This window comes from Hypanus sabinus, chromosome 17 (genome assembly GCF_030144855.1).
Source record: "Hypanus sabinus isolate sHypSab1 chromosome 17, sHypSab1.hap1, whole genome shotgun sequence".
Lineage (NCBI taxonomy): Eukaryota > Metazoa > Chordata > Chondrichthyes > Myliobatiformes > Dasyatidae > Hypanus > Hypanus sabinus.
The window spans coordinates 4089141-4115749 of NC_082722.1; the positions used below are offsets into that span (position 1 = coordinate 4089141).

The 26609-nt window shown below is 43.4% G+C and overlaps 1 protein-coding gene across 3 annotated transcripts in view; it reads right to left on the reverse strand.

Moving 5' to 3' along the window:
• The window catches only part of hydin (HYDIN axonemal central pair apparatus protein), a 1146554-nt gene that overhangs the window by 740270 nt on the left and 379675 nt on the right, over window positions 1-26609 (reverse strand). For all 3 annotated transcript variants that reach the window (XM_059992477.1, XM_059992476.1, XM_059992474.1), the window contains exon 15: window positions 16529-16629. In XM_059992477.1, coding sequence (XP_059848460.1) covers window positions 16529-16629 — 101 coding nt within the window. The remainder of the gene's footprint in view (window positions 1-16528; window positions 16630-26609) is intronic.

The following is a 26609-nucleotide window of genomic DNA, read 5'->3' on the forward strand; positions in this document are numbered from 1 at the left end:
TGAGGAGATGAGGGTATACTAATGTGACTGAAAGAGGAAACGGGGTACGCTAATGTGACTGAGATAGGAGATGGGGTATGCTAATGTAACTGAGATAGGAGACGGGGTATGCTAATGTCACTGAGATAGGAGATGAGGGTATGCTAATGTAACTGAGTAGGAAACGGGGTATGCTAATGTAACTGAGATAGGAGACGGGGTATGCTAATGTAAATGAGATAGGAGACGAGGGTATGCTAATGTAACTGAGATAGGAGACGAGGTACGCTAATGTAACTGAGTAGGAGACGGGGTATGCTAAAGTAACTGAGATAGCAGACGGGGTATGCTAATGTAACTGAGATAGGAGATGGGGGTATGCTGATGTAACTGAGATACGAGACGGGGTATGCTAATGAAACTGAGATTGGAGATGGGGTATGCTACTGTAACTGATGTAGGAGACGGGGTACGCTAATGTAACTGAGATAGGAGACGGGGTACGCTAATGTAATTGAGATAGGAGATGGGGTACGCAAATGTAACTGAGATAGGAGACGGGGTACGCTAATGTGACTGAGAGAGGAAGCGGGGTATGCTAATGTGACTGAGATAGGAGACGGGGTATGCTAATGTAACTGAGTAGGAGACGGGGTATGCTAATGTAACTGAGATAGGAGACGGGGTATGCTAATGTAGCTGAGATAGGAGACAAGGGTATGCTAATGTAACTGAGATAGGAGACGGGGTACGCTAATGTAACTGAGATAGGAGATGGGGTATGCTAATGTAACTGAGATAGGAGACGGGGTACGCCAATGTAACTGAGATAGGAGACAGGGTATGCTAATGAAACTGAGATACGAGACGGGGTATGCTAATGTAACTGAGATAGGAGACGAGGGTATGCTAATGTAACTGAGATAGGAGACGAGGGTACGCTAATGTAACTGAGTAGGAGACGGGGTATGCTAATATAACTGAGATAGGAGACGGGGTATGCTAATGTAACTGAGATAGGAGACAAGGGTATGCTAATGTAACTGAGATAGGAGACGGGGTACGCTAATGTAACTGAGATAGGAGATGGGGTATGATAATGTAACTGAGATAGGAGACGAGGGTATGCTAACGTAACTGAGATAGGGGAAGGGGTAGGCTAATGTAACTGAGATAGGAGATGGGGTATGATAATGTAACTGAGATAGGAGACGAGTGTATGCTAATGTAACTGAGATAGGAGATGAGGGTATGCTAATGTAACTGAGATAGGAGACAGGGTATGCTAATGTAACTAAGATAGGAGATGGGGTATGGTAATGTAACTGAGATAGGAGACAGGGTACGCTAATGTAACTGAGACAAGAGATTGGGTATGCTAATGTAACTGAGATAGGAGACAAGGGTATGCTAATGTAACTGAGATAGGAGACAAGGATATGCTAATGTGACTGAGAGAGGAAACGGGGTATGCTAATGTGACTGAGAGAGGAGATGGGGTATGCAAATGTAACTGAGATATGAGACGGGGTATGCTAATGTAACTGAGATAGAAGACGGGGTATGCTAATGTAACTGAGATAGAAGACGGGGTATGCTAATGTAGCTGAGATAGGAGACAAGGGTATGATAATGTAACTGAGATAGGAGACGGGGTACGCTAATGTAACTGAGATAGGAGATGGGGTATGCTAATGTAACTGAGATAGGAGACGGGGTACGCCAATGTAACTGAGATAGGAGACGGGGTATGCTAATGAAACTGAGATACGAGACGGGGTATGCTAATGTAACTGAGATAGGAGACGAGGGTATGCTAATGTAACTGAGATAGGCGACGGGGTACGCTAATGTAACTGAGTAGGAGACGGGGTATGCTAATATAACTGAGATAGGAGACGGGGTATGCTAATGTAACTGAGATAGGAGACAAGGGTATGCTAATGTAACTGAGATAGGAGACGGGGTACGCTAATGTAACTGAGATAGGAGATGGGGTATGATAATGTAACTGAGATAGGAGACGAGAGTATGCTAATGTAACTGAGATAGGAGATGGGGTATGATAATGTAACTGAGATAGGAGACGAGGGTATGCTAATGTAACTGAGATAGGAGAGGAGGTTATGCTAATGTAACTGAGATAGGAGACGAGGGTATGCTAACGTAACTGAGATAGGTGACGGGGTATGCTAATGTAACTGAGATAGGAGATGGGGAATGATAATGTAGCTGAGATCGGAGACAAGGGTATGCTAATGTAACTGAGGAGATGAGGGTATACTAATGTAACTGAGATAGGAGACAGGGTATGCTAATGTAACTGAGATAGGAGGGGGTATGCTAATGTAACTGAGAGAGGAAACGGGGTATGCTAATGTGACTGAGATAGGAGATCGGGTATGCTAATGTAACTGAGATAGGAGACGGTGTATGCTAATGTCACTGAGATAGGAGATGAGGGTATGCTAATGTAACTGAGTAGGAAACGGGGTATGCTAATGTAACTGAGATAGGAGACGGGGTATGCTAATGTAAATGAGATAGGAGACGAGGGTATGCTAATGTAACTGAGATAGGAGACAAGGTACGCTAATGTAACTGAGTAGGAGACGGGGTATGCTAAAGTAACTGAGATAGCAGACGGGGTATGCTAATGTAACTGAGATAGGAGATGGGGGTATGCTGATGTAACTGAGATACGAGACGGGGTATGCTAATGTAACTGAGATTGGAGATGGGGTATGCTACTGTAACTGATGTAGGAGACGGGGTACGCTAATGTAACTGAGATAGCAGACGGGGTACGCTAATGTAATTGAGATAGGAGATGGGGTACGCAAATGTAACTGAGATAGGAGACGGGGTACGCTAATGTGACTGAGAGAGGAAGCGGGGTATGCTAATGTGACTGAGATAGGAGACGGGGTATGCTAATGTAACTGAGATAGGAAATGGGGTGTGCTAATGTAACTGAGTAGGAGACGGGGTATGCTAATGTAACTGAGATAGGAGACGGGGTATGCTAATGTAACTGAGATAGAAGACGGGGTATGCTAATGTAGCTGAGATAGGAGACAAGGGTATGCTAATGTAACTGAGATAGGAGACGGGGTACGCTAATGTAACTGAGATAGGAGATGGGGTATGCTAATGTAACTGAGATAGGAGACGGGGTACGCCAATGTAACTGAGATACGAGACGGGGTATGCTAATGTAACTGAGATAGGAGACAAGCGTATGCTAATGTAACTGAGATAGGAGACGGGGTACGCTAATGTAACTGAGTAGGAGACGGGGTATGCTAATATAACTGAGATAGGAGACGGGTTATGCTAATGTAACTGAGATTGGAGACAAGGGTATGCTAATGTAACTGAGATAGGAGACGAGGTACGCTAATGTAACTGAGATAGGAGACGGGGTACGCTAATGTAACTGAGATAGGAGATGGGGTATGCTAATGTAACTGAGATAGGAGACGGGGTACGCCAATGTAACTGAGATAGGAGACGGGGTATGCTAATGAAACTGAGATACGAGACGGGGTATGCTAATGTAACTGAGATAGGAGACAAGGGTATGCTAATGTAACTGAGATAGGAGACGGGGTACGCTAATGTAACTGAGTAGGAGACGGGGTATGCTAATATAACTGAGATAGGAGACGGGTTATGCTAATGTAACTGAGATTGGAGACAAGGGTATGCTAATGTAACTGAGATTGGAGACAAGGGTATGCTAATGTAACTGAGATAGGAGACGAGGTACGCTAATGTAACTGAGATAGGAGATGGGGTATGATAATGTAACTGAGATAGGAGACGAGGGTATGCTAATGTAACTGAGATAGGAGACAAGGGTATGCTAATGTAACTGAGATAGGAGACGGGGTACGCTAATGTAACTGAGATTGGAGACAAGGGTATGCTAATGTAACTGAGATAGGAGACGAGGTACGCTAATGTAACTGAGATAGGAGATGGGGTATGATAATGTAACTGAGATAGGAGTCGAGGGTATGCTAATGTAACTGAGATAGGAGAGGAGGTTATGCTAATGTAACTGAGATAGGAGACGAGGGTATGCTAACGTAACTGAGATAGGTGACGGGGTATGCTAATGTAACTGAGATAGGAGATGGGGTATGTTAATGTAACTGAGATAGGAGACGAGGGTATGCTAACGTAACTGAGATAGGTGACGGGGTATGCTAATGTAACTGAGATAGGAGATGGGGAATGATAATGTAGCTGAGATCGGAGACAAGGGTATGCTAATGTAACTGAGGAGATGAGGGTATACTAATGTAACTGAGATAGGAGACGGGGTATGCTAATGTAACTGAGATAGGAGGGGGTATGCTAATGTAACTGAGATAGGAAACATGGTACGCTAATGTAACTGAGATAGGAGATGAGGGTATGCTAATGTAACTGAGGAGATGAGGGTATACTAATGTGACTGAGAGAGGAAACGGGGTATGCTAATGTGACTGAGATAGGAGATGGGGTATGCTAATGTAACTGAGATAGGAGACGGGGTATGCTAATGTCACTGAGATAGGAGATGAGTGTATGCTAATGTAACTGAGTAGGAAACGGGGTATGCTAATGTAACTGAGATAGGAGACAAGGTACGCTAATGTAACTGAGTAGGAGACGGGGTATGCTAAAGTAACTGAGATAGCAGACGGGGTATGCTAATGTAACTGAGATAGGAGATGGGGGTATGCTGATGTAACTGAGATACGAGACGGGGTATGCTAATGTAACTGAGATTGGAGATGGGGTATGCTACTGTAACTGATGTAGGAGACGGGGTACGCTAATGTAACTGAGATAGGAGACGGGGTACGCTAATGTGACTGAGAGAGGAAGCGGGGTATGCTAATGTGACTGAGATAGGAGACGGGGTATGCTAATGTAACTGAGATAGGAAATGGGGTATGCTAATGTAACTGAGTAGGAGACGGGGTATGCTAATGTAACTGAGATAGGAGACGGGGTGCGCTAATGTAACTGAGTAGGAGACGGGGTATGCTAATATAACTGAGATAGGAGACGGGGTATGCTAATGTAACTGAGATAGAAGACGGGGTATGCTAATGTAGCTGAGATAGGAGACAAGGGTATGCTAATGTAACTGAGATAGGAGACGGGGTACGCTAATGTAACTGAGATAGGAGATGGGGTATGCTAATGTAACTGAGATAGGAGACGGGTTACGCCAATGTAACTGAGATAGGAGACGGGGTATGCTAATGAAACTGAGATACGAGACGGGGTATGCTAATGTAACTGAGATAGGAGACAAGGGTATGCTAATGTAACTGAGATAGGAGACGGGGTACGCTAATGTAACTGAGTAGGAGACGGGGTATGCTAATATAACTGAGATAGGAGACGGGTTATGCTAATGTAACTGAGATTGGAGACAAGGGTATGCTAATGTAACTGAGATAGGAGACGAGGTACGCTAATGTAACTGAGATAGGAGATGGGGTATGATAATGTAACTGAGATAGGGGACGGGGTATGCTAATGTAACTGAGATAGGAGCCGGGGTATGCTAATGTCACTGAGATAGGAGACGAGGGTATGCTAATGTAAGTGAGATAGGAGACGAGGTACGCTAATGTAACTGAGTAGGAGACGGGGTATGCTAATGGAACTGAGATAGGAGATGGGGGTATGCTAATGTAACTGCGATAGGAGATGGGGAATGATAATGTAGCTGAGATAGGAGTCAAGGGTATGCTAATGTAACTGAGGAGATGAGGGTATACTAATGTAACTGAGATAGGAGACAGGGTATGCTAATGTAACTGAGATAGGAGGGGGTATGCTAATGTAACTGAGATAGGAGACAGGGTACGCTAACGTAACTGAGATAGGAGATGAGGGTATGCTAATGTAACTGAGGAGATGAGGGTATACTAATGTGACTGAGAGAGGAAACGGGGTATGCTAATGTGACTGAGATAGGAGATGGGGTATGCTAATGTAACTGAGATAGGAGACGGGGTATGCTAATGTCACTGAGATAGGAGATGAGGGTATGCTAATGTAACTGAGTAGGAAACGGGGTATGCTAATGTAACTGAGATAGGAGACGGGGTATGCTAATGTAAATGAGATAGGAGACGAGGGTATGCTAATGTAACTGAGATAGGAGACGAGGTACGCTAATGTAACTGAGTAGGAGACGGGGTATGCTAAAGTAACTGAGATAGCAGACGGGGTATGCTAATGTACCTGAGATAGGAGACGGGGGTATGCTGATGTAACTGAGATACGAGACGGGGTATGCTAATGTAACTGAGATTGGAGATGGGGTATGCTACTGTAACTGATGTAGGAGACGGGGTTCGCTAATGTAACTGAGATAGGAGACGGGGTACGCTAATGTAATTGAGATAGGAGATGGGGTACGCAAATGTAACTGAGATAGGAGACGGGGTACGCTAATGTGACTGAGAGAGGAAGCGGGGTATGCTAATGTGAATGAGAGAGGAGACGGGGTATGCTAATGTAACTGAGATAGGAGGGGGTATGCTAATGTAACTGAGATAGGAGACAGGGTACGCTAATGTAACTGAGACAAGAGATTGGGTATGCTAATGTAACTGACAGGAGACGAGGGTAAGCTAATGTAATTGAGATAGGAGACGGGGAACGCTAATGAAACTGAGATAGGAGACGAGGGTATCCTAATGTAACTGAGATAGGAGACAAGGGTATACTAATGTAACTGAGATAGGAGACGGGGTACGCTAATGTAACTGAGATAGGAGATGGGGTATGATAATGTAACTGAGATAGGAGACGAGGGTATGCTAACGTAACTGAGATAGGGGAAGGGGTATGCTAATGTAACTGAGATAGGAGATGGGTATGATAATGTAACTGAGATAGGAGACGAGTGTATGCTAATGTAACTGAGATAGGAGATGAGGGTATGCTAATGTAACTGAGATAGGAGACAGGGTATGCTAATGTGACTGAGATAGGAGATGGGGTATGCAAATGTAACTGAGTAGGAGACGAGGGTATGCTAATGTAACTGAGATAGGAGACGAGGTACGCTAATGTAACTGAGTAGGAGACGGGGTATGCTAAAGTAACTGAGATAGCAGACGGGGTATGCTAATGTAACTGAGATAGGAGACGAGGGTATGCTAATGTAACTGTGATAGGAGATGGGGGTATGCTGATGTAACTGAGATACGAGACGGGGTATGCTAATGTAACTGAGATTGGACATGGGGTATGCTACTGTAACTGATGTAGGAGACGGGGTACGCTAATGTAACTGAGATAGGAGACGGGGTACGCTAATGTAATTGAGATAGGAGATGGGGTACGCAAATGTAACTGAGATAGGAGACGGGGTACGCTAATGTGACTCAGAGAGGAAGCGGGGTATGCTAATGTGACTGAGATAGGAGACGGGGTATGCTAATGTAACTGAGATAGGAAATGGGGTATGCTAATGGAACTGAGTAGGAGACGGGGTATGCTAATGTAACTGAGATAGGAGACGGGGTACGCTAATGTAACTGAGTAGGAGACGGGGTATGCTAATATAACTGAGATAGGAGACGGGGTATGCTAATGTAACTGAGATAGGAGACAAGGGTATGCTAACGTAACTGAGATAGGAGACAGGGTACGCTAATGTAACTGAGACAAGACATTGGGTATGCTAATGTAACTGACAGGAGACGAGGGTATGCTAACGTAACTGAGATAGGGGACGGGGTATGCTAATATAACTGAGATAGGAGACGGGGTATGCTAATGTCACTGAGATAGGAGACGAGGGTATGCTAATGTAACTGAGATAGGAGACGAGGTACGCTAATGTAACTGAGTAGGAGACGGGGTATGCTAAAGTAACTGAGATAGAAGTCGGGGTATGCTAATGTAACTGAGATAGGAGACGAGGGTATGCTAATGGAACTGAGATAGGAGATGGGGGTATGCTGATGTAACTGAGATACGAGACGGGGTATGCTAATGTAACTGATATAGGAGACGGGGTACGCTAATGTAATTGAGATAGGAGATGGGGTATGCTAATGTGACTGAGAGAGGTGACGGGGTATGCTAATGTAACTGAGATAGGAGATGAGGGTATGCTAACGTAACTGAGATAGGAGACGGGGTATGCTAATGTAACTGAGATAGGAGACGGGGTATGCTTACATAACTGAGATAGGTGACAGGGTATGCTAATACAACTGAGATAGGAGTCGGGGTAAGCTAATGTAACTGAGATAGGAGACGAGGGTATGCTAATGTAACTGAGACAGGAGACGGGGTATGCTAATGTTACTGAGATAGGAGACGAGGGTATGCTAACGTAACAGAGATAGGCGACGCGGTATGCTAATGTGACTGAGATAGGAGATGGGGTATGCTAATATAACTGAGATAGGAGATGGGGTACGCTAATGTAACTGAGATAGGAGACGAGGGTATGCTAACGTAACTGAGATAGGAGACGGGGTATGCTAACGTATCTGAGAGAGGAAGCGGGGTATGCTAATGTGACTGAGATAGGAGACGGGGTATGCTAATGTAACTGAGATAGGAAATGGGGTATGCTAATGTAACTGAGTAGGAGACGGGGTATGCTAATGTAACTGAGATAGGAGACGGGGTGCGCTAATGTAACTGAGTAGGAGACGGGGTATGCTAATATAACTGAGATAGGAGACGGGGTATGCTAATGTAACTGAGATAGAAGACGGGGTATGCTAATGTAGCTGAGATAGGAGACAAGGGTATGCTAATGTAACTGAGATAGGAGACGGGGTACGCTAATGTAACTGAGATAGGAGATGGGGTATGCTAATGTAACTGAGATAGGAGACGGGTTACGCCAATGTAACTGAGATAGGAGACGGGGTATGCTAATGAAACTGAGATACGAGACGGGGTATGCTAATGTAACTGAGATAGGAGACAAGGGTATGCTAATGTAACTGAGATAGGAGACGGGGTACGCTAATGTAACTGAGTAGGAGACGGGGTATGCTAATATAACTGAGATAGGAGACGGGTTATGCTAATGTAACTGAGATTGGAGACAAGGGTATGCTAATGTAACTGAGATAGGAGACGAGGTACGCTAATGTAACTGAGATAGGAGATGGGGTATGATAATGTAACTGAGATAGGGGACGGGGTATGCTAATGTAACTGAGATAGGAGCCGGGGTATGCTAATGTCACTGAGATAGGAGACGAGGGTATGCTAATGTAAGTGAGATAGGAGACGAGGTACGCTAATGTAACTGAGTAGGAGACGGGGTATGCTAAAGTAACTGAGATAGAAGACGGGGTATGCTAATGTTACTGAGATAGGAGACGAGGGCATGCTAATGGAACTGAGATAGGAGATGGGGGTATGCTAATGTAACTGAGATAGGAGATGGGGAATGATAATGTAGCTGAGATAGGAGACAAGGGTATGCTAATGTAACTGAGGAGATGAGGGTATACTAATGTAACTGAGATAGGAGACAGGGTATGCTAATGTAACTGAGATAGGAGGGGGTATGCTAATATAACTGAGATAGGAGACAGGGTACGCTAACGTAACTGAGATAGGAGATGAGGGTATGCTAATGTAACTGAGGAGATGAGGGTATACTAATGTGACTGAGAGAGGAAACGGGGTATGCTAATGTGACTGAGATAGGAGATGGGGTATGCTAATGTAACTGAGATAGGAGACGGGGTATGCTAATGTCACTGAGATAGGAGATGAGGGTATGCTAATGTAACTGAGTAGGAAACGGGGTATGCTAATGTAACTGAGATAGGAGACGGGGTATGCTAATGTAAATGAGATAGGAGACGAGGGTATGCTAATGTAACTGAGATAGGAGACAAGGTACGCTAATGTAACTGAGTAGGAGACGGGGTATGCTAAAGTAACTGAGATAGCAGACGGGGTATGCTAATGTAACTGAGATAGGAGATGGGGGTATGCTGATGTAACTGAGATACGAGACGGGGTATGCTAATGTAACTGAGATTGGAGATGGGGTATGCTACTGTAACTGATGTAGGAGACGGGGTACGCTAATGTAACTGAGATAGCAGACGGGGTACGCAAATGTAACTGAGATAGGAGACGGGGTACGCTAATGTGACTGAGAGAGGAAGCGGGGTATGCTAATGTGACTGAGATAGGAGACGGGGTATGCTAATGTAACTGAGATAGGAAATGGGGTATGCTAATGTAACTGAGTAGGAGACGGGGTATGCTAATGTAACTGAGATAGGAGACGGGGTGCGCTAATGTAACTGAGTAGGAGACGGGGTATGCTAATATAACTGAGATAGGAGACGGGGTATGCTAATGTAACTGAGATAGAAGACGGGGTATGCTAATGTAGCTGAGATAGGAGACAAGGGTATGCTAATGTAACTGAGATAGGAGACGGGGTACGCTAATGTAACTGAGATAGGAGATGGGGTATGCTAATGTAACTGAGATAGGAGACGGGTTACGCCAATGTAACTGAGATAGGAGACGGGGTATGCTAATGAAACTGAGATACGAGACGGGGTATGCTAATGTAACTGAGATAGGAGACAAGGGTATGCTAATGTAACTGAGATAGGAGACGGGGTACGCTAATGTAACTGAGTAGGAGACGGGGTATGCTAATATAACTGAGATAGGAGACGGGTTATGCTAATGTAACTGAGATTGGAGACAAGGGTATGCTAATGTAACTGAGATAGGAGACGAGGTACGCTAATGTAACTGAGATAGGAGATGGGGTATGATAATGTAACTGAGATAGGGGACGGGGTATGCTAATGTAACTGAGATAGGAGCCGGGGTATGCTAATGTCACTGAGATAGGAGACGAGGGTATGCTAATGTAAGTGAGATAGGAGACGAGGTACGCTAATGTAACTGAGTAGGAGACGGGGTATGCTAATGGAACTGAGATAGGAGATGGGGGTATGCTAATGTAACTGCGATAGGAGATGGGGAATGATAATGTAGCTGAGATAGGAGTCAAGGGTATGCTAATGTAACTGAGGAGATGAGGGTATACTAATGTAACTGAGATAGGAGACAGGGTATGCTAATGTAACTGAGATAGGAGGGGGTATGCTAATGTAACTGAGATAGGAGACAGGGTACGCTAACGTAACTGAGATAGGAGATGAGGGTATGCTAATGTAACTGAGGAGATGAGGGTATACTAATGTGACTGAGAGAGGAAACGGGGTATGCTAATGTGACTGAGATAGGAGATGGGGTATGCTAATGTAACTGAGATAGGAGACGGGGTATGCTAATGTCACTGAGATAGGAGATGAGGGTATGCTAATGTAACTGAGTAGGAAACGGGGTATGCTAATGTAACTGAGATAGGAGACGGGGTATGCTAATGTAAATGAGATAGGAGACGAGGGTATGCTAATGTAACTGAGATAGGAGACGAGGTACGCTAATGTAACTGAGTAGGAGACGGGGTATGCTAAAGTAACTGAGATAGCAGACGGGGTATGCTAATGTACCTGAGATAGGAGACGGGGGTATGCTGATGTAACTGAGATACGAGACGGGGTATGCTAATGTAACTGAGATTGGAGATGCGGTATGCTACTGTAACTGATGTAGGAGACGGGGTTCGCTAATGTAACTGAGATAGGAGACGGGGTACGCTAATGTAATTGAGATAGGAGATGGGGTACGCAAATGTTACTGAGATAGGAGACGGGGTACGCTAATGTGACTGAGAGAGGAAGCGGGGTATGCTAATGTGAATGAGAGAGGAGACGGGGTATGCTAATGTAACTGAGATAGGAGGGGGTATGCTAATGTAACTGAGATAGGAGACAGGGTACGCTAATGTAACTGAGACAAGAGATTGGGTATGCTAATGTAACTGACAGGAGACGAGGGTAAGCTAATGTAATTGAGATAGGAGACGGGGAACGCTAATGAAACTGAGATAGGAGACGAGGGTATCCTAATGTAACTGAGATAGGAGACAAGGGTATACTAATGTAACTGAGATAGGAGACGGGGTACGCTAATGTAACTGAGATAGGAGATGGGGTATGATAATGTAACTGAGATAGGAGACGAGGGTATGCTAACGTAACTGAGATAGGGGAAGGGGTATGCTAATGTAACTGAGATAGGAGATGGGTATGATAATGTAACTGAGATAGGAGACGAGTGTATGCTAATGTAACTGAGATAGGAGATGAGGGTATGCTAATGTAACTGAGATAGGAGACAGGGTATGCTAATGTGACTGAGATAGGAGATGGGGTATGCAAATGTAACTGAGTAGGAGACGAGGGTATGCTAATGTAACTGAGATAGGAGACGAGGTACGCTAATGTAACTGAGTAGGAGACGGGGTATGCTAAAGTAACTGAGATAGCAGACGGGGTATGCTAATGTAACTGAGATAGGAGACGAGGGTATGCTAATGTAACTGTGATAGGAGATGGGGGTATGCTGATGTAACTGAGATACGAGACGGGGTATGCTAATGTAACTGAGATTGGACATGGGGTATGCTACTGTAACTGATGTAGGAGACGGGGTACGCTAATGTAACTGAGATAGGAGACGGGGTACGCTAATGTAATTGAGATAGGAGATGGGGTACGCAAATGTAACTGAGATAGGAGACGGGGTACGCTAATGTGACTCAGAGAGGAAGCGGGGTATGCTAATGTGACTGAGATAGGAGACGGGGTATGCTAATGTAACTGAGATAGGAAATGGGGTATGCTAATGGAACTGAGTAGGAGACGGGGTATGCTAATGTAACTGAGATAGGAGACGGGGTACGCTAATGTAACTGAGTAGGAGACGGGGTATGCTAATATAACTGAGATAGGAGACGGGGTATGCTAATGTAACTGAGATAGGAGACAAGGGTATGCTAACGTAACTGAGATAGGAGACAGGGTACGCTAATGTAACTGAGACAAGACATTGGGTATGCTAATGTAACTGACAGGAGACGAGGGTATGCTAACGTAACTGAGATAGGGGACGGGGTATGCTAATATAACTGAGATAGGAGACGGGGTATGCTAATGTCACTGAGATAGGAGACGAGGGTATGCTAATGTAACTGAGATAGGAGACGAGGTACGCTAATGTAACTGAGTAGGAGACGGGGTATGCTAAAGTAACTGAGATAGAAGTCGGGGTATGCTAATGTAACTGAGATAGGAGACGAGGGTATGCTAATGGAACTGAGATAGGAGATGGGGGTATGCTGATGTAACTGAGATACGAGACGGGGTATGCTAATGTAACTGATATAGGAGACGGGGTACGCTAATGTAATTGAGATAGGAGATGGGGTATGCTAATGTGACTGAGAGAGGTGACGGGGTATGCTAATGTAACTGAGATAGGAGATGAGGGTATGCTAACGTAACTGAGATAGGAGACGGGGTATGCTAATGTAACTGAGATAGGAGACGGGGTATGCTTACATAACTGAGATAGGTGACAGGGTATGCTAATACAACTGAGATAGGAGTCGGGGTAAGCTAATGTAACTGAGATAGGAGACGAGGGTATGCTAATGTAACTGAGACAGGAGACGGGGTATGCTAATGTTACTGAGATAGGAGACGAGGGTATGCTAACGTAACTGAGATAGGCGACGCGGTATGCTAATGTGACTGAGATAGGAGATGGGGTATGCTAATATAACTGAGATAGGAGATGGGGTACGCTAATGTAACTGAGATAGGAGACGAGGGTATGCTAACGTAACTGAGATAGGAGACGGGGTATGCTAACGTATCTGAGAGAGGAAGCGGGGTATGCTAATGTGACTGAGATAGGAGACGGGGTATGCTAATGTAACTGAGATAGGAAATGGGGTATGCTAATGTAACTGAGATAGGAAATGGGGTATGCTAATGTAACTGAGTAGGAGACGGGGTATGCTAATGTAACTGAGATAGGAGACGGGGTGCGCTAATGTAACTGAGTAGGAGACGGGGTATGCTAATATAACTGAGATAGGAGACGGGGTATGCTAATGTAACTGAGATAGGAGACGGGGTATGCTAACGTAACTGAGATAGGAGACGGGTTATGCTAACGTAACTGAAATAGGAGACGGGGTTTGCTAATGTAACTGAGATAGGGGACGAGGGTATGCTATTGCGACTAAGATAATAAATCACTATAAAGAATACTGTGTATAGGGCTCGGCAGACATTTAGTGACACGGTCATTAATTGTCTCAGCTTTTGTTTGCAAATAAAGGCTTAAACTTCTCGAAGAACCTTCTGCGTCTCCTGGTTATTTCAAGAAACCACGACACTGTTAGCTCTTGTTCTATATTCTTCCATGACAAAACTTTATCCTCCTCCTTCCAATAGCTAAGACTTTTTAATAGAAATGCCCAGTGATACAGTTTATAATTTGAACATGCCAATCCCCCAGCCGACTTTTTGAATTGTAGAGCTGACCACTCTATATTGGGTCGTTTACTGTTTTAAACATAGCATCGTAGTAAGGAGTCCAGTTTTTGCCAATGTCCTGAGGGAGGTACAAGTGGGATCGTTGAGCTGATAAAATTAATGCGGGGTAAGATGTTCATTTTAATGACCGATATACAGGCTGTGACTGATGCTGGCAGGTGTCCCCATCTATTAATATCTTCTTCTATTTTTTTCAAAATTAAACAGTAATTTGTTTTAGCCACAGACGATAGGGAAGTATTAACTTTCATACTCAAGTAGAGGATCTCTTATGTAACCTTAATCTCTGGAGGGAGAGGCACCTTACTTTTATCTGTATTAATCAGTATCAGTGCTGATTTTGACAAATTAACTTTGTATCCTGAAAGAAATCCAAATTGCTCCAGTGTTTTTAAAACATAGGGGAGAGTTTGTTGAACATTTGCCATATAAACTAGTGGTCATCCGCGTAAAGTGATATTGAGTGTGATGTTGTACCTATTGTAATAGGGGAGATCTGAGGACAGTTTCTCATTAAATGTGCAAGCAGTTCAATAGATATAGTAAAAGTTAAAGGAGACAGAGGGTCCCCTTGTCGTGTTGCCCATCCTATGTCAAATAACTCTGAGAATCCTCCTCCCCACACATACCGAGGCTAAAGGATTAGCATACAATGTTTGAATCATATTGAGAAATTTATTGCCGAACTTAAATTCTTTTAGAACTCTCCAAAGATATGGCCATTCTGGGCAATCGAATGCTTTTACAGCATCTAGAAATAGCAGGTCACAGGTAGGCAGGATTTTATGTGTTTCACTCAGTATGTGTAAGAGCCGCCAAATATTATCAGTTGTGAGATGTGAGTCCTCCCCTGATAAAGTCCATTTGATCTGGGCTGATTATTTTCCCAACTATTGTCTCAAGTCTACTGGCTAAGACTTTGGAATGAGGTTGGTATTTATCAAGGAGATTGGATGGTAATTGGCACACTCCAAGGGGTCCTTACCGGGCTTGGGTCTAACTGTGATCAGGGCTGTGATCTCTATGGGAAGTACCATTTCCAATAGCATAATTTAATGTTTCTAACCATAATAGTCCCAGAATATCCCAAAGTGCTAGGTAAAGTTCCACAGGTATGCCATCTATACCTGGTGTAGGGACAACGTAGGGAGGTCTAATCCACTAAAAAAATCTGTGAAGTCATTCTCAGAAGGAACTGAGCCACCTGTATACAGTTCTTTAAAGTAATTCTTGAATGTCTTGTTTATTTCCTCTGTTGAAGATACTACTCCACATTTAGCACATCTAATCGCTGGTATAGACCTTTTAGCTTCCTTTTGCTTGAACATTAGTGCCAAAAGATGGCTCGGTTCACTGCTTTCAGCATAACACTTATGTTTGGTTATATGGATCATATATTCTGCCCTGCTTCTTAATAAATCAGTTAATTCTTTTTCTTTAATTTGCTTTCTTTTCAGCTTGTTTTCCTTTGTTATGGTGTATCTCCGTTAGAGATCATTCTCCCAAACCTTACATTGTTCTTCTCGGGTGGAAATCTTTTGAAGCCAGATTTATGTAGGTGGGAACTGAACCATATGGCATTATTTCGTAAGAAACCCCTGATGAAGGCCCAAATCACTGGCACATCCGAGACAATATTTTTATTTAAATTTATAAATTCTGTCAGTTTTGTTCTCAGTTGTGTCAGAAATTCCGTCGTTTTTAGAAGGATGGAGTTAAAACTCCACCTAGTAGCCTTAATTTTAATTCTACCATAATTAAAAATAGATATGATTAGGTTGTGATCAGATAGAAGTCTGGGCAAAAATTGTCAGAGGTTATTTACTACCAGTGGCAGCAGTTACTATGTAGTAGGAGCTTATACCACACACAGCATTATCAACCACCACAATCTGGAAGGTGTACAGCAAAGCTACCTTTGCTCTACTTGGTGGCTTTGGCGGCTACCTGCAAAACAAGTTCATTACACTACTCAGAAAAGTGACCTGACATCTACAGACCATGACATCCACATGAATGAAAAGGGAGGTTACCGTGCTGAGACAGGGATCGCTAATACTTCTTGGCCAACTTGCTCGATGTCCACAACCAGGGCTGACTCGTACTTCTTTACAGTGTTGGAGCACAAAGTTACCTAGGACAAAAGATTCAAAGATCAGAATGAGAAATAGCTGTCAACTTGTAGAAAGTAGAATTCAACAGTTCTGGTTTACTCTTGGAGTAATTTATATCTAACTATTTATTTATTTAGTTACTGGCATAGAGCATGGAATAGGACCCTCCAGCCCTCAGCAAACCCCTAAGTTATTCCCAAGGGACAACTTGCAATAACCAATTAACCTACCAACCTGTACATCTTCGGACTGTGGGAGGAAACCCACGAGGTCATGGGGCAATGGTACAAACTCCTTACATTGATGGGAATTGAACCAGTATAACCCGAACTGTAAAGCATTGTGCTAACCACTCAGCTACAGTGCTGCCCCAAATACCTCTGGATACCATCTGGAGAAGGTTGTAGCTACATTTACTAACTACTCATAGAGTCAGAATCAGATTTAATATCATTGGCATCTGTCGTGAAATGTCTTCTTTTATTGCAGCAGCGAATTGCAATACATAATACAGAATAAATTATACATATACATAGCTAGGGTGCCTACGATTTGCACAGTACAGTATTTGTCAATGTGGAGTGAAGAATGAGTTTGTAAATCTTGCAGAAGCAATGGATGTTGGGAATAGCTTGGGTGGGGAACCATGGGAGGAGTGCGGGACAGGCGGCAGAGAACGAGTGGCAGGAGCAGGGGGTGGCATGAGTGCAGACAGATGCAGCCCTGAGAGATCGGACAAGGTGAGGAGATGATAGAGAGGAGCTATAGGCAGGTGGTCACACTGGGGCCACGGGAGACAGACAAGCGGGTAACAAGCAGGAGAGGGAAGGGGCAGATACTAGAGAGTACCCCTGTGGCTGTACCCCTTTACAATAAGTACTCCTGTTTGAGTACTGTTGGGGGGGGACAGCCTACCTGGGGAAAGCAGCAGTGGCCGTGCCTCTGGCACAGAGCCTGGCCCTGTGGCTCAGAAGGGTAGGGAAAGGATGAGAAAGGCAGTAGTGATAGGGGACTATATAGTTAGGGGATCAAACAAGTGATTCTGTGGACGCAGGAAAGAAACTCGGATGTTAGTTTGCCTCCCAGGTGCCAGGGTCCGGGATGTTTCTGATTGCATCCACGATATCCTGCAGAGGGAGGCAGAACAGCCAGAGGTCGTGGAACATTCTAGTACCAATGACATAGGTAGGAAAAGGGAAGAGGTCCTGAAAATAGACTACAGGGAGATAGGAAGGAAGCTGAGAAGCAGGACCACAAAGGTAGTAATCTCGTGATTACTGCCTGTGCCACGCGACAGTGAGAATAGGAATAGGATGAGGTGGAGGATAAATGTGTGGCTGAGGGATTGGAGCAGGAGGCAGGGATTCAGATTTCTGGATTACTGGGACCTCCTTTGGGGCAGATGCGAACTGTACCAAAAAGGACGGGTTGCATTTGAATCCCAGGGGGACCAATATCCTGCTGGGGAGGTTTGCTAAGGCTACTGGGGAGAGTTTAAACTAGAATTGTTGGGGGATGGGAACAGAACTGAAGAGACTGAGGAAGAGGTGGTTGGCTCACAAATAAAGAAAGCTTAGAGTCAGTGTATGAGGGAGGATAGGTAGAGAAAGGACGTGCTCAGACCAAAGGCTTGAGATGTGTCTATTTTAACGCAAGGAGTATTGTCAACAAAGCGTATGAGCTTAGAGTGTGGATCAGTACTTGGAGCTATGCTGTGGTGGCAATTACAGAGACCTGGGTGGCTCAGGGACAAGGAATGATTACTTCAAGTGCTGGGTTTTAGATGTTTCAGAAAGATCAGGGAGGGAGGCAAAAGAAGTGGGGGCATGGCACTGTTGATCAGATATAGTGTCATCGCTGCAGAAAAGGTGGACGCCATGGTGGGATTGTTTACGGAGTCCCTGTGGGTGGAGGTTAGGAACAGGAAGGGGTCAATAACTTTACTGGGTGTTTTTTACAGGCCAGCCAATAGTAACAGGGATATCGAGGAGCAGATAGGGAAACAGATCCTGGAAAGGTGTAATAATAACAGAGTTGTCGTGCTGGGAGATTTTAATTTCCCAGATATAAATTGGCATCTCCCGAGAGCAAGGGGTTTAGATGGGGTGGAGTTTGATAGGTGTGTTCTGGAAGGCTTCTTGACACCATATGTAGACAAGCCTACAAGAGGAGAGACTGTACTGGATTTGGTATTGGGAAATGAACCTGGTCAGGTGTCAGATCCCTCAGTGGGAGAGCATTTTGGAGAGGGTGATCACAATTCTAGCTCCTTTAAATTGGAGAGAGATAGGAACAGAAAAGTTAGAAAAGCATTTCATTTGGAATAAGGGGAATTATGAGACTATCAGGCAGGAAATTGGAAGCTTAAATTGGGAATAGATATTCTCATGGAAAAGTACGGAGGAAATATGTCAAATGTTCAGGGGATATTTGCGTGGAGTTCTGCATAGTTATGTTCCAATGAGACAGGGAAGTTATGGTAGGGTACAGGAACCATGGTGTACAAAGACTGTAATAAATCTGGTCAAGAAGAAAAGAAAAGCTTACGAAAGGTTCATAGAGCTAGGTAATGTTAGAGATCTAGAAGATTATAAGGCCAACAGGAAGGAGCTTAAGAAGGAAATTAGGAGAGCCTGAAGGTGCCAGGAGAAGGCCTTGGGGGGCAGAATTAAGGAAAACCCCAAGGCATTCTACAAATATGTGAAGAGCAAGAGGATAAAACGTGAAAGAATAGGACCTATCAAGTGTGACAGTGGGAAAGTGTGTATGGAACCGGAGGAAATAGCAGAGGTACTTAATGAATGCTTTACTTCAGTATTCACTATAGAAAAGGATCTTGGTGATTGTAGTGATGACTTGCAGTGGACTGAAAAGCTTGTGCATGTAGATATTAAGAAAGAGGATGTGCTGGAGCTTTTGGAAAGCATCTAGATAGATAAGTCGCCAGGACCAGATGAGATGTACCCCAGGCTACTGTGGGAGGCGAGGGAGGAGATTGCTGAGCCTCTAGTGATTACCTTTGCATCATCAATGGGGATGGGGAGGTTCCAGAGGATTGGAGGGTTGCAGATGTTGTTTCCTTATTAAAGAAAGGGAGTAGAGATAGCCCAGAAAATCATAGACCAGTGAGTCTTACTTCACTGGTTGGTAAGTTGATGGAGGAGATCCTGAGAGGCAGGATTTATGAACATTTGGAGAGGTATATTATGATTAGGAATAGTCAACATGGCTTTGTCAAAGGCAGGTTGTGCCTTACAAGGCTGATTGATTTTTTTTAGGATGTGACTAAACACATTGATGAAGGAAGGGCAGTGTAGTGTATATGGATTTCAGCAAGGCATTTGATAAGGTACCCCATGCAAGGCTTATTGAGAAAGTAAGGAGGCATGCGATGCAAGGGGACATTTCTTTGTGGATCCAGAACTGGCTTGCCCACAGAAGGCAAAGAGTGGTTGTAGATGGGTCATATTTTGCATGGAAGTCGGTGACCAATGGTGTGCCTCAAGGATCTGTTCTGGGTCATTTATTTTCGTGATTTTTCTAAATGACCTGGATGAGGAAGTGGAGAAATGGGTTGGTAAGTTTGCTGATGACACAAAGGTTGGAGGTGTTGTGGATAGTGTGGAGGGCTGTCAGAGGTTACAGCGGGACATTGATAGGACACAAAATTGGGCTGAGAAATGGCAGATGGAGTTCAACCCAGATAAGTGTGAAGTGGTTCATTTTGGTAGGTCAAAAAAGATAGTGGAGTATAGTATTAATGGTAAGACTCTTGGCAGTGTGGAAGATCAGTGGGATCTTGGGGTCCGAGTTCATAGGACACTCAAAGCAGCTGTGCAGGTTGACTCTGTGGTTAAAACGCACACAGTGAATTGGCCTTCATCAATCGTGGAGCTGAAATTTGGAGCCGAGAGGTAATGTTGCAGCTATATAGGACCCTGGTCAGACCCCACTTGGAGTACTGTGCTCTGTTTTGGTCGCCTCACTACAGGAAGGATGTGGAAACCATAGAAAGGGTGCAGAGGAGATTTACAAGGATGTTGCCTGCATGCCTTATGAAAACAGGCTGAGTGAACTCGGCCTTTTCTCCTTGGAGTGAAGGAGGATGAGAGGTGCCCTGATAGAGGTGTATAAGATGATGAGAGGCATTGATCATGTGGATAGTCAGAGGCTTTTTCCCAGGGCTGAAATGGTTGCCACAAGAGGACACAGGTTTAAGGTGCTGGGGAGTAGATACAGAAGAGATGTCAGGAGTAAGTTTTTTACGCAGAGAGTGGTGAGTGCGTGGAATGGGGTGCCAGAAACAATGGTGGAGGCAGATGTGATAGACTTCTGGATAGGTACATGGAGCTTAGAAAAATAGAGAGCTGTGTGTAAGCCTAGTAGTTTCCAAGGTAGGGACATGTTCGGCACAACTTGGTGGGCCAAAGGGCCTGTATTGTGCTGTAAGTTTTCTACGTTTCTATGTCTCTATGTTTCTATGTCACTTGATTCCAAACAATTGGTTTATTAATCATTACAGAATGTATCTTTGGTGCTTCCTGCTCCCTCCCCTTCCCCTTCTCCCCTATCCAACCATGATTCTACTTTCCTTGACCCCTTCCCACAATAGAAACCCATTTCATAATCAAGTTTATCATTACTCACATATGCCATGAAGTATTTCTTTTTTGTAGCAGCAGTACAGTGTAATGCATAAAAATATTCCAGTACTGTGTAAAGGTCTTAGGCATACTATCAATATATAAGTGCCTAAGACATTTGCACAGTACAGTGTGTGTGTGCACGTGTGTGTGTGTGTGTGCGTGTGCGTGTGTGTGTGTGTGTGTGTGTGTGTGTGTGTGTGTGTGTGTGTGTGTGTATGTATGAGTGTGTGTGTGTGTGTATGTATGAGAGTGTGTGTATAATTAAATAGTAGTGCAAAAAGAGAGTGGAAAAAGAAACAAAATATTGACATAGTGTACATGGGTTCATTGTTCATTCAGAAGTGTGATCATGAAGGAAGAAGCTGTTTGTAAAATGTTGAGTGTGTGTCTTCAGGATCCTGTGCCTTCTCCTTTATGGTAGTAATGAGAAAAGGGCACGTCCTGGGGTGATGGGGTCCTTAATAATGATGGAAGCCAACTTTCTCAGGCATTGCCTTTTGAAAATGTCCTCAATACTGGGAAGGCTCATGCCCATGATAGAGCAGTCTGAGTTTACAAATTACTGCAGCTTTCTCTGATCCTGTGCTGTGGCCCCTCCATACCAGATGGTGATGCCCTCAATTTAATATGCTCTCCATGTTAAAATGTTCTCGATGCTCATCTGCAGAAATCTGCACGTCTTTGGTGACATCCAAAGTCTCCACAAACTTCTAATGAAATATAGCTGCTGTCAGGTGTTGTTTGTAATTGTATCAATATGTTATGACCAGAATAGAGCTTCAGAGATGTTGACACTTGACATTGCTCACACTTGATGAGGACTGGTGTGGGTTCCCTCAACTTCCCTGCTCTGAAGTCCACAATCAATTCCTAGATTTTACAAACATTCAGTGCAATGTTTTTGCTGCAACACCACTTATTCAGCTGATCTATCTCATCCCTGTACGCCTCCTTGTCACCATCTGAAATTCTGCCAACGATAGTGTCATCGGCAAATTTGAAGATGGTGTTTGAGCTTTCATGGGTGCAAAGAGACTGCAGCAGTGGGATAAACACATGTTCTTGATGTGTGCTGGTGCTGTGGATTATAAATTAGACACATAGGTGAAATGGGGTGAGTGCTGCTCATGGGTTGGTGTGTACATGTGTTTGTGTTCAGTGCATTCGTTCATTGCTACATGCAGTACAGTACATCACCAAATTAGAGCTATCACTAAAATAAACTAAGTGATTAGTGTCAATGGGCAGCTGGAGGTCTGTACGGACCCCAATGGGCTGAAGTGTCTGTTTCTGTGCTGTTTGTAAATGATGGACTATGGTGACAAGATAACCAGTGATTGTATCTTCACTGTGAATTTATGCAGCATCTCAGTCAAGGGCCTTTTTAATGGAGAGCCAAAATGTCAGGGTTGCAAAAGATGAATTTAATGTTATGATGTCAAAATCCGGCTGCAAGTCTGTCCTTGATAAATTTCAAGCCAAAATTTCATGCCAAAATTCAATCACCACGGGTTCCGGATATCGTTCATTCATATCTTTGGTAGGTATGTATCTCTATGACTCTAGTTTTCTAGACGTGGGTACATTGCTGATCCTACAAATATTCTTTGTTTTAATTTTTCACTTTTTGCTGTACTGATGTCTGAAAGATGAATAATTTAAGAGGTGGATATGGTGCTATTTGGTATGTGGGAAGCACAGATGTGGATGTTCTCAGTAAAACTGGAATAGCACATTAGTTATTCAACATCAAAACCCACGTAGAGCAAAGAGGGGACAGACATTAACCTTGCTATTTCCTTTCTGCCTTGGTGTAGAGCTAATAATCTAGTGATTATTCAAACTATAAGGTTTATCCCAGAAGCATTTCTTTAGAAGCAGCTTTGTGACAAATTCAAGGAATTATATTGATAGAAATCATATCGGTTTTATGTGCAACTCAAAGTTACAATAAATAACTTTTTCCAATATTCAAATACTTTGAGGATAATTTTTGATCAATAACATCTACTGAGACAGTCCCCCTTGATTATTACCCCTCTCCTTGCTGGAGAGGTTTATGTCTCAAGATGGTAAGGTTTTCAACTCAGCAGTAGAAGAACTATCAGTGCTTTTTAAGGAGTAACACCGATAGGACGAGGTACCAGAATCTCAGCAGGGTCAACTTGACTTCTGGTGGCCCTATAACTCTGCTGCACAAGGACAGGGCTGGACTGGTGTATGGAGCCAAGGGAGAAGATAACCATTATCCCCAATACTCAGTATTCTATGCCACCTAGTGATCACATATGGCACATATTGCAAGACTGCCTGAAAATAAACAAGATTTCCAGGAACATGCCTTTTACTATCACATTTCATCTCATAGTCATACAAAAGCTATTGCTCAGGAGGGACAGACCGTGCAATTTCTGTTGCACATTCTACAAGCTGGGAGGGCTAGTGTCTCAGGAAGCTGCAGGATGAATATTTTATGAGATACTATTGATGCTGTTTTACCATATTCATATGATATAAATGTTTTAATTCTAGATTCCATATGTAGAGTTTACAAAGCAAATGCCAGACAATAGAATTTATAGGCCTATGTACTTTAACATAAATTCTGGGGAACTGACAAATAATGAGGGCATTGAGTCATACAGCACTACAGCATGAAACTTCAGAAACTCAGGTCCATGCCAATCTATTATTCTGTCTAATTCTATCAATCTACACCTGGACCACAGCCCTCCATATCCCTCCTATCCATCTATATCCAAATTTCTCTTAAATATTGAAATCAAACCCACATCCACCACTTCCGCTGATAGCTCGTTCTACACTCACACTACCCTCTGAGTGAAGAAATTCTTCCTCAGGTTGCTGTTAAATATTTAACCTTTCACTCTTAACCTATGAACTCTAGTTCTAGTCTCACCCAACCTCAGTGGAAAAAGCCTGCCTGCATTTACACTATCCATACCCCTCATAATTCTGTATATTTCATTCAAATCTCCCCTCATTCTCCTACACTCTGAGAAAGTTCTAATCTATTTAATCTTTTCCTATAACCCAGGTCCTCAAGTCCCAGCAACATCCATGTAAATTTTCTCTGTACTTATTCAATTTCATTGATATCTTTTCTGTAGGTCAGTGACTGGAACTGCATACAATGTGCAAAATATGGCCTCACCAATGCCTTCATCATAACACCCCAACTCCTGTACTCAGTTCTCTAATTTATGAAAGCCAATGTGCCAAAAGCTCTCTTTACAACCCTATTTACCCGTGACGCCACTTACAAGGAATTATAGATGAGTCCCCTGATTCCTCTTTTCTAAACACTTCTCAGTGCCCTACCCTGATTTGTCCTCCTGCAGTATAACACCTCACACTTGTCTGCATGAAATTCCACCTCACACTTGTCTGCATGAAATTCCACCTGCCATTTATCAGCTATTTTCCAGTTGGTCCAGATCCCAATGTAAGCTTTAATAGCCTTCGCTGCTGACCTCTATACCTCTAATCTTGGTGTCATCTGCAAATTTGCCGATCCACTCTACCACATTATCAGCCAAATCATTAATTTAAATGACAAACAATGGATCCAGCACTGATCTCTGCAGCACCACTAGTCACAGACCTCCAGTCAGGGAGGCAACCATCTACTGCCATTCCCTGGTTTCTCCTGCTAAGTCAATGCTGAATCCAATTTACGACTTCAACCTCAATACCAAGTGACTTAACTTTCTGAACAAGCCTCCCAGATAGGACTCTGACAAAGGCCTTGCTATAGTGTATGTAAACAATGCCCTCTACTTTTCCTTCATCAAATTTACTGGTAACTTCCTCAAAAAACTCTTAAAGATTGGTTAGACACAACCTTCCATGCACAAAGCTCTGTTGACTATCTCTAATCAGGCCGTTGATCCAAATACCTATATATATCCTGTATCTTAGAATACTTTCCAATAATTTACCCATACTGATGACTGATGCCAGTAACACTGACCTATAATTCCCCGGCTTATTCTTAGAGCCTTTCTTGAACAATATCACCTATCTTCCAGTCCTCCGGCACCTCACCAATGGCTAAGGACATTTTAATACCTCTGCCAGGGCCCCTGCAATTTCTGCGCTAGACTTCCACACAGTCTGAGGGAACACCTTGTCAGGCTCCGGTGATGTACCCACCCTAATTTGCCTTCAGACAACAAGAATCTCTTCCTCTATAATCTGGATATGATCCATGAAATCAATTCCATTTTGCCTTAGTTCTATAGACTCTGTGTCCACCTTCGGAATAAATACAGATGCAAATAATCCATTTAAGATCTCCCTAACTTTTTCTGGTCCATGAATAAATGACCACACTGATCTTTTGACCCTTTTTCTCTTTAATATATTTTTAGAAGCCCTTGGGTTTCTCCTTTGCCTTGTGTGCCTTCTTTTAGCCATCCTGATTCCCCTCAAGTGTTCTCTTGTGTTTCTTATACTCCTCAAGTGCTTAGCTTGTTCTTTGCTGCCTATATCTGTTATGCACCTCCTTCTTTTTCTTAACCAGGGACAATACTTATTGAAAACTAAGGTTCTTTAAGCCTGTTATCCTTGCTTTTTATTCCAACAGGAACATACAAACTCTGTAATCTCTATACTTCACTTTTGAAAGCCTCTTACTTACTAAGCATCCCTTTGCTTAAAAACAACATGTCCCAATACACACGTCAGATCCTTTCTGATGCCATCAAAATTATCCTTTCTCAACGCAAGGGCCAGACCTATCCTTCTCCATAATATCTTGAAACTAATGGCATCATGATAACAAGATCCATAGTTTCCTCTGCTTCCACCTGAAATGCACCCTCCTGCTGCATCTCCATTTCTCTTCATTCCCTGGCAATCAAAGAAATCAGTTTGACTTGGAAGATTTTGCATTCTGAGCCTTCAAGGTAAGGAATTACAAGGATTTACAAACTCCAGAGAGAAAGGCTTTTGTTAGTGATCTGTTGCAGAACTGTATGCTTTAAGTACAAAATGATAATTTAGGGCATATTCTGAAGTTAGGGTATATTGCAAATATTAACTACATCAGCAACCAGTCTTCAGACATGAGTGTGGATTGTAGATTAAATTTTAAATGCAGACCTGAATAAGTTTTTCCGGAGCTGTGGACCCCAGTTGATTGCAAACCAGACAATGCCGATTAACATTCATTTTGGGTGTCTGGACTGTGAGTACAAAGAAGGAGGTATGTGAAAACTATATGTAATTCAAAGGAAGGAAGCATTGTAGATACATTGCGACTGTAGAATTGTCCTGCTTAGCTTGTTCTTTGCTGCCTATACCTGTTATGCACCTCCTTCTTTTTCTTA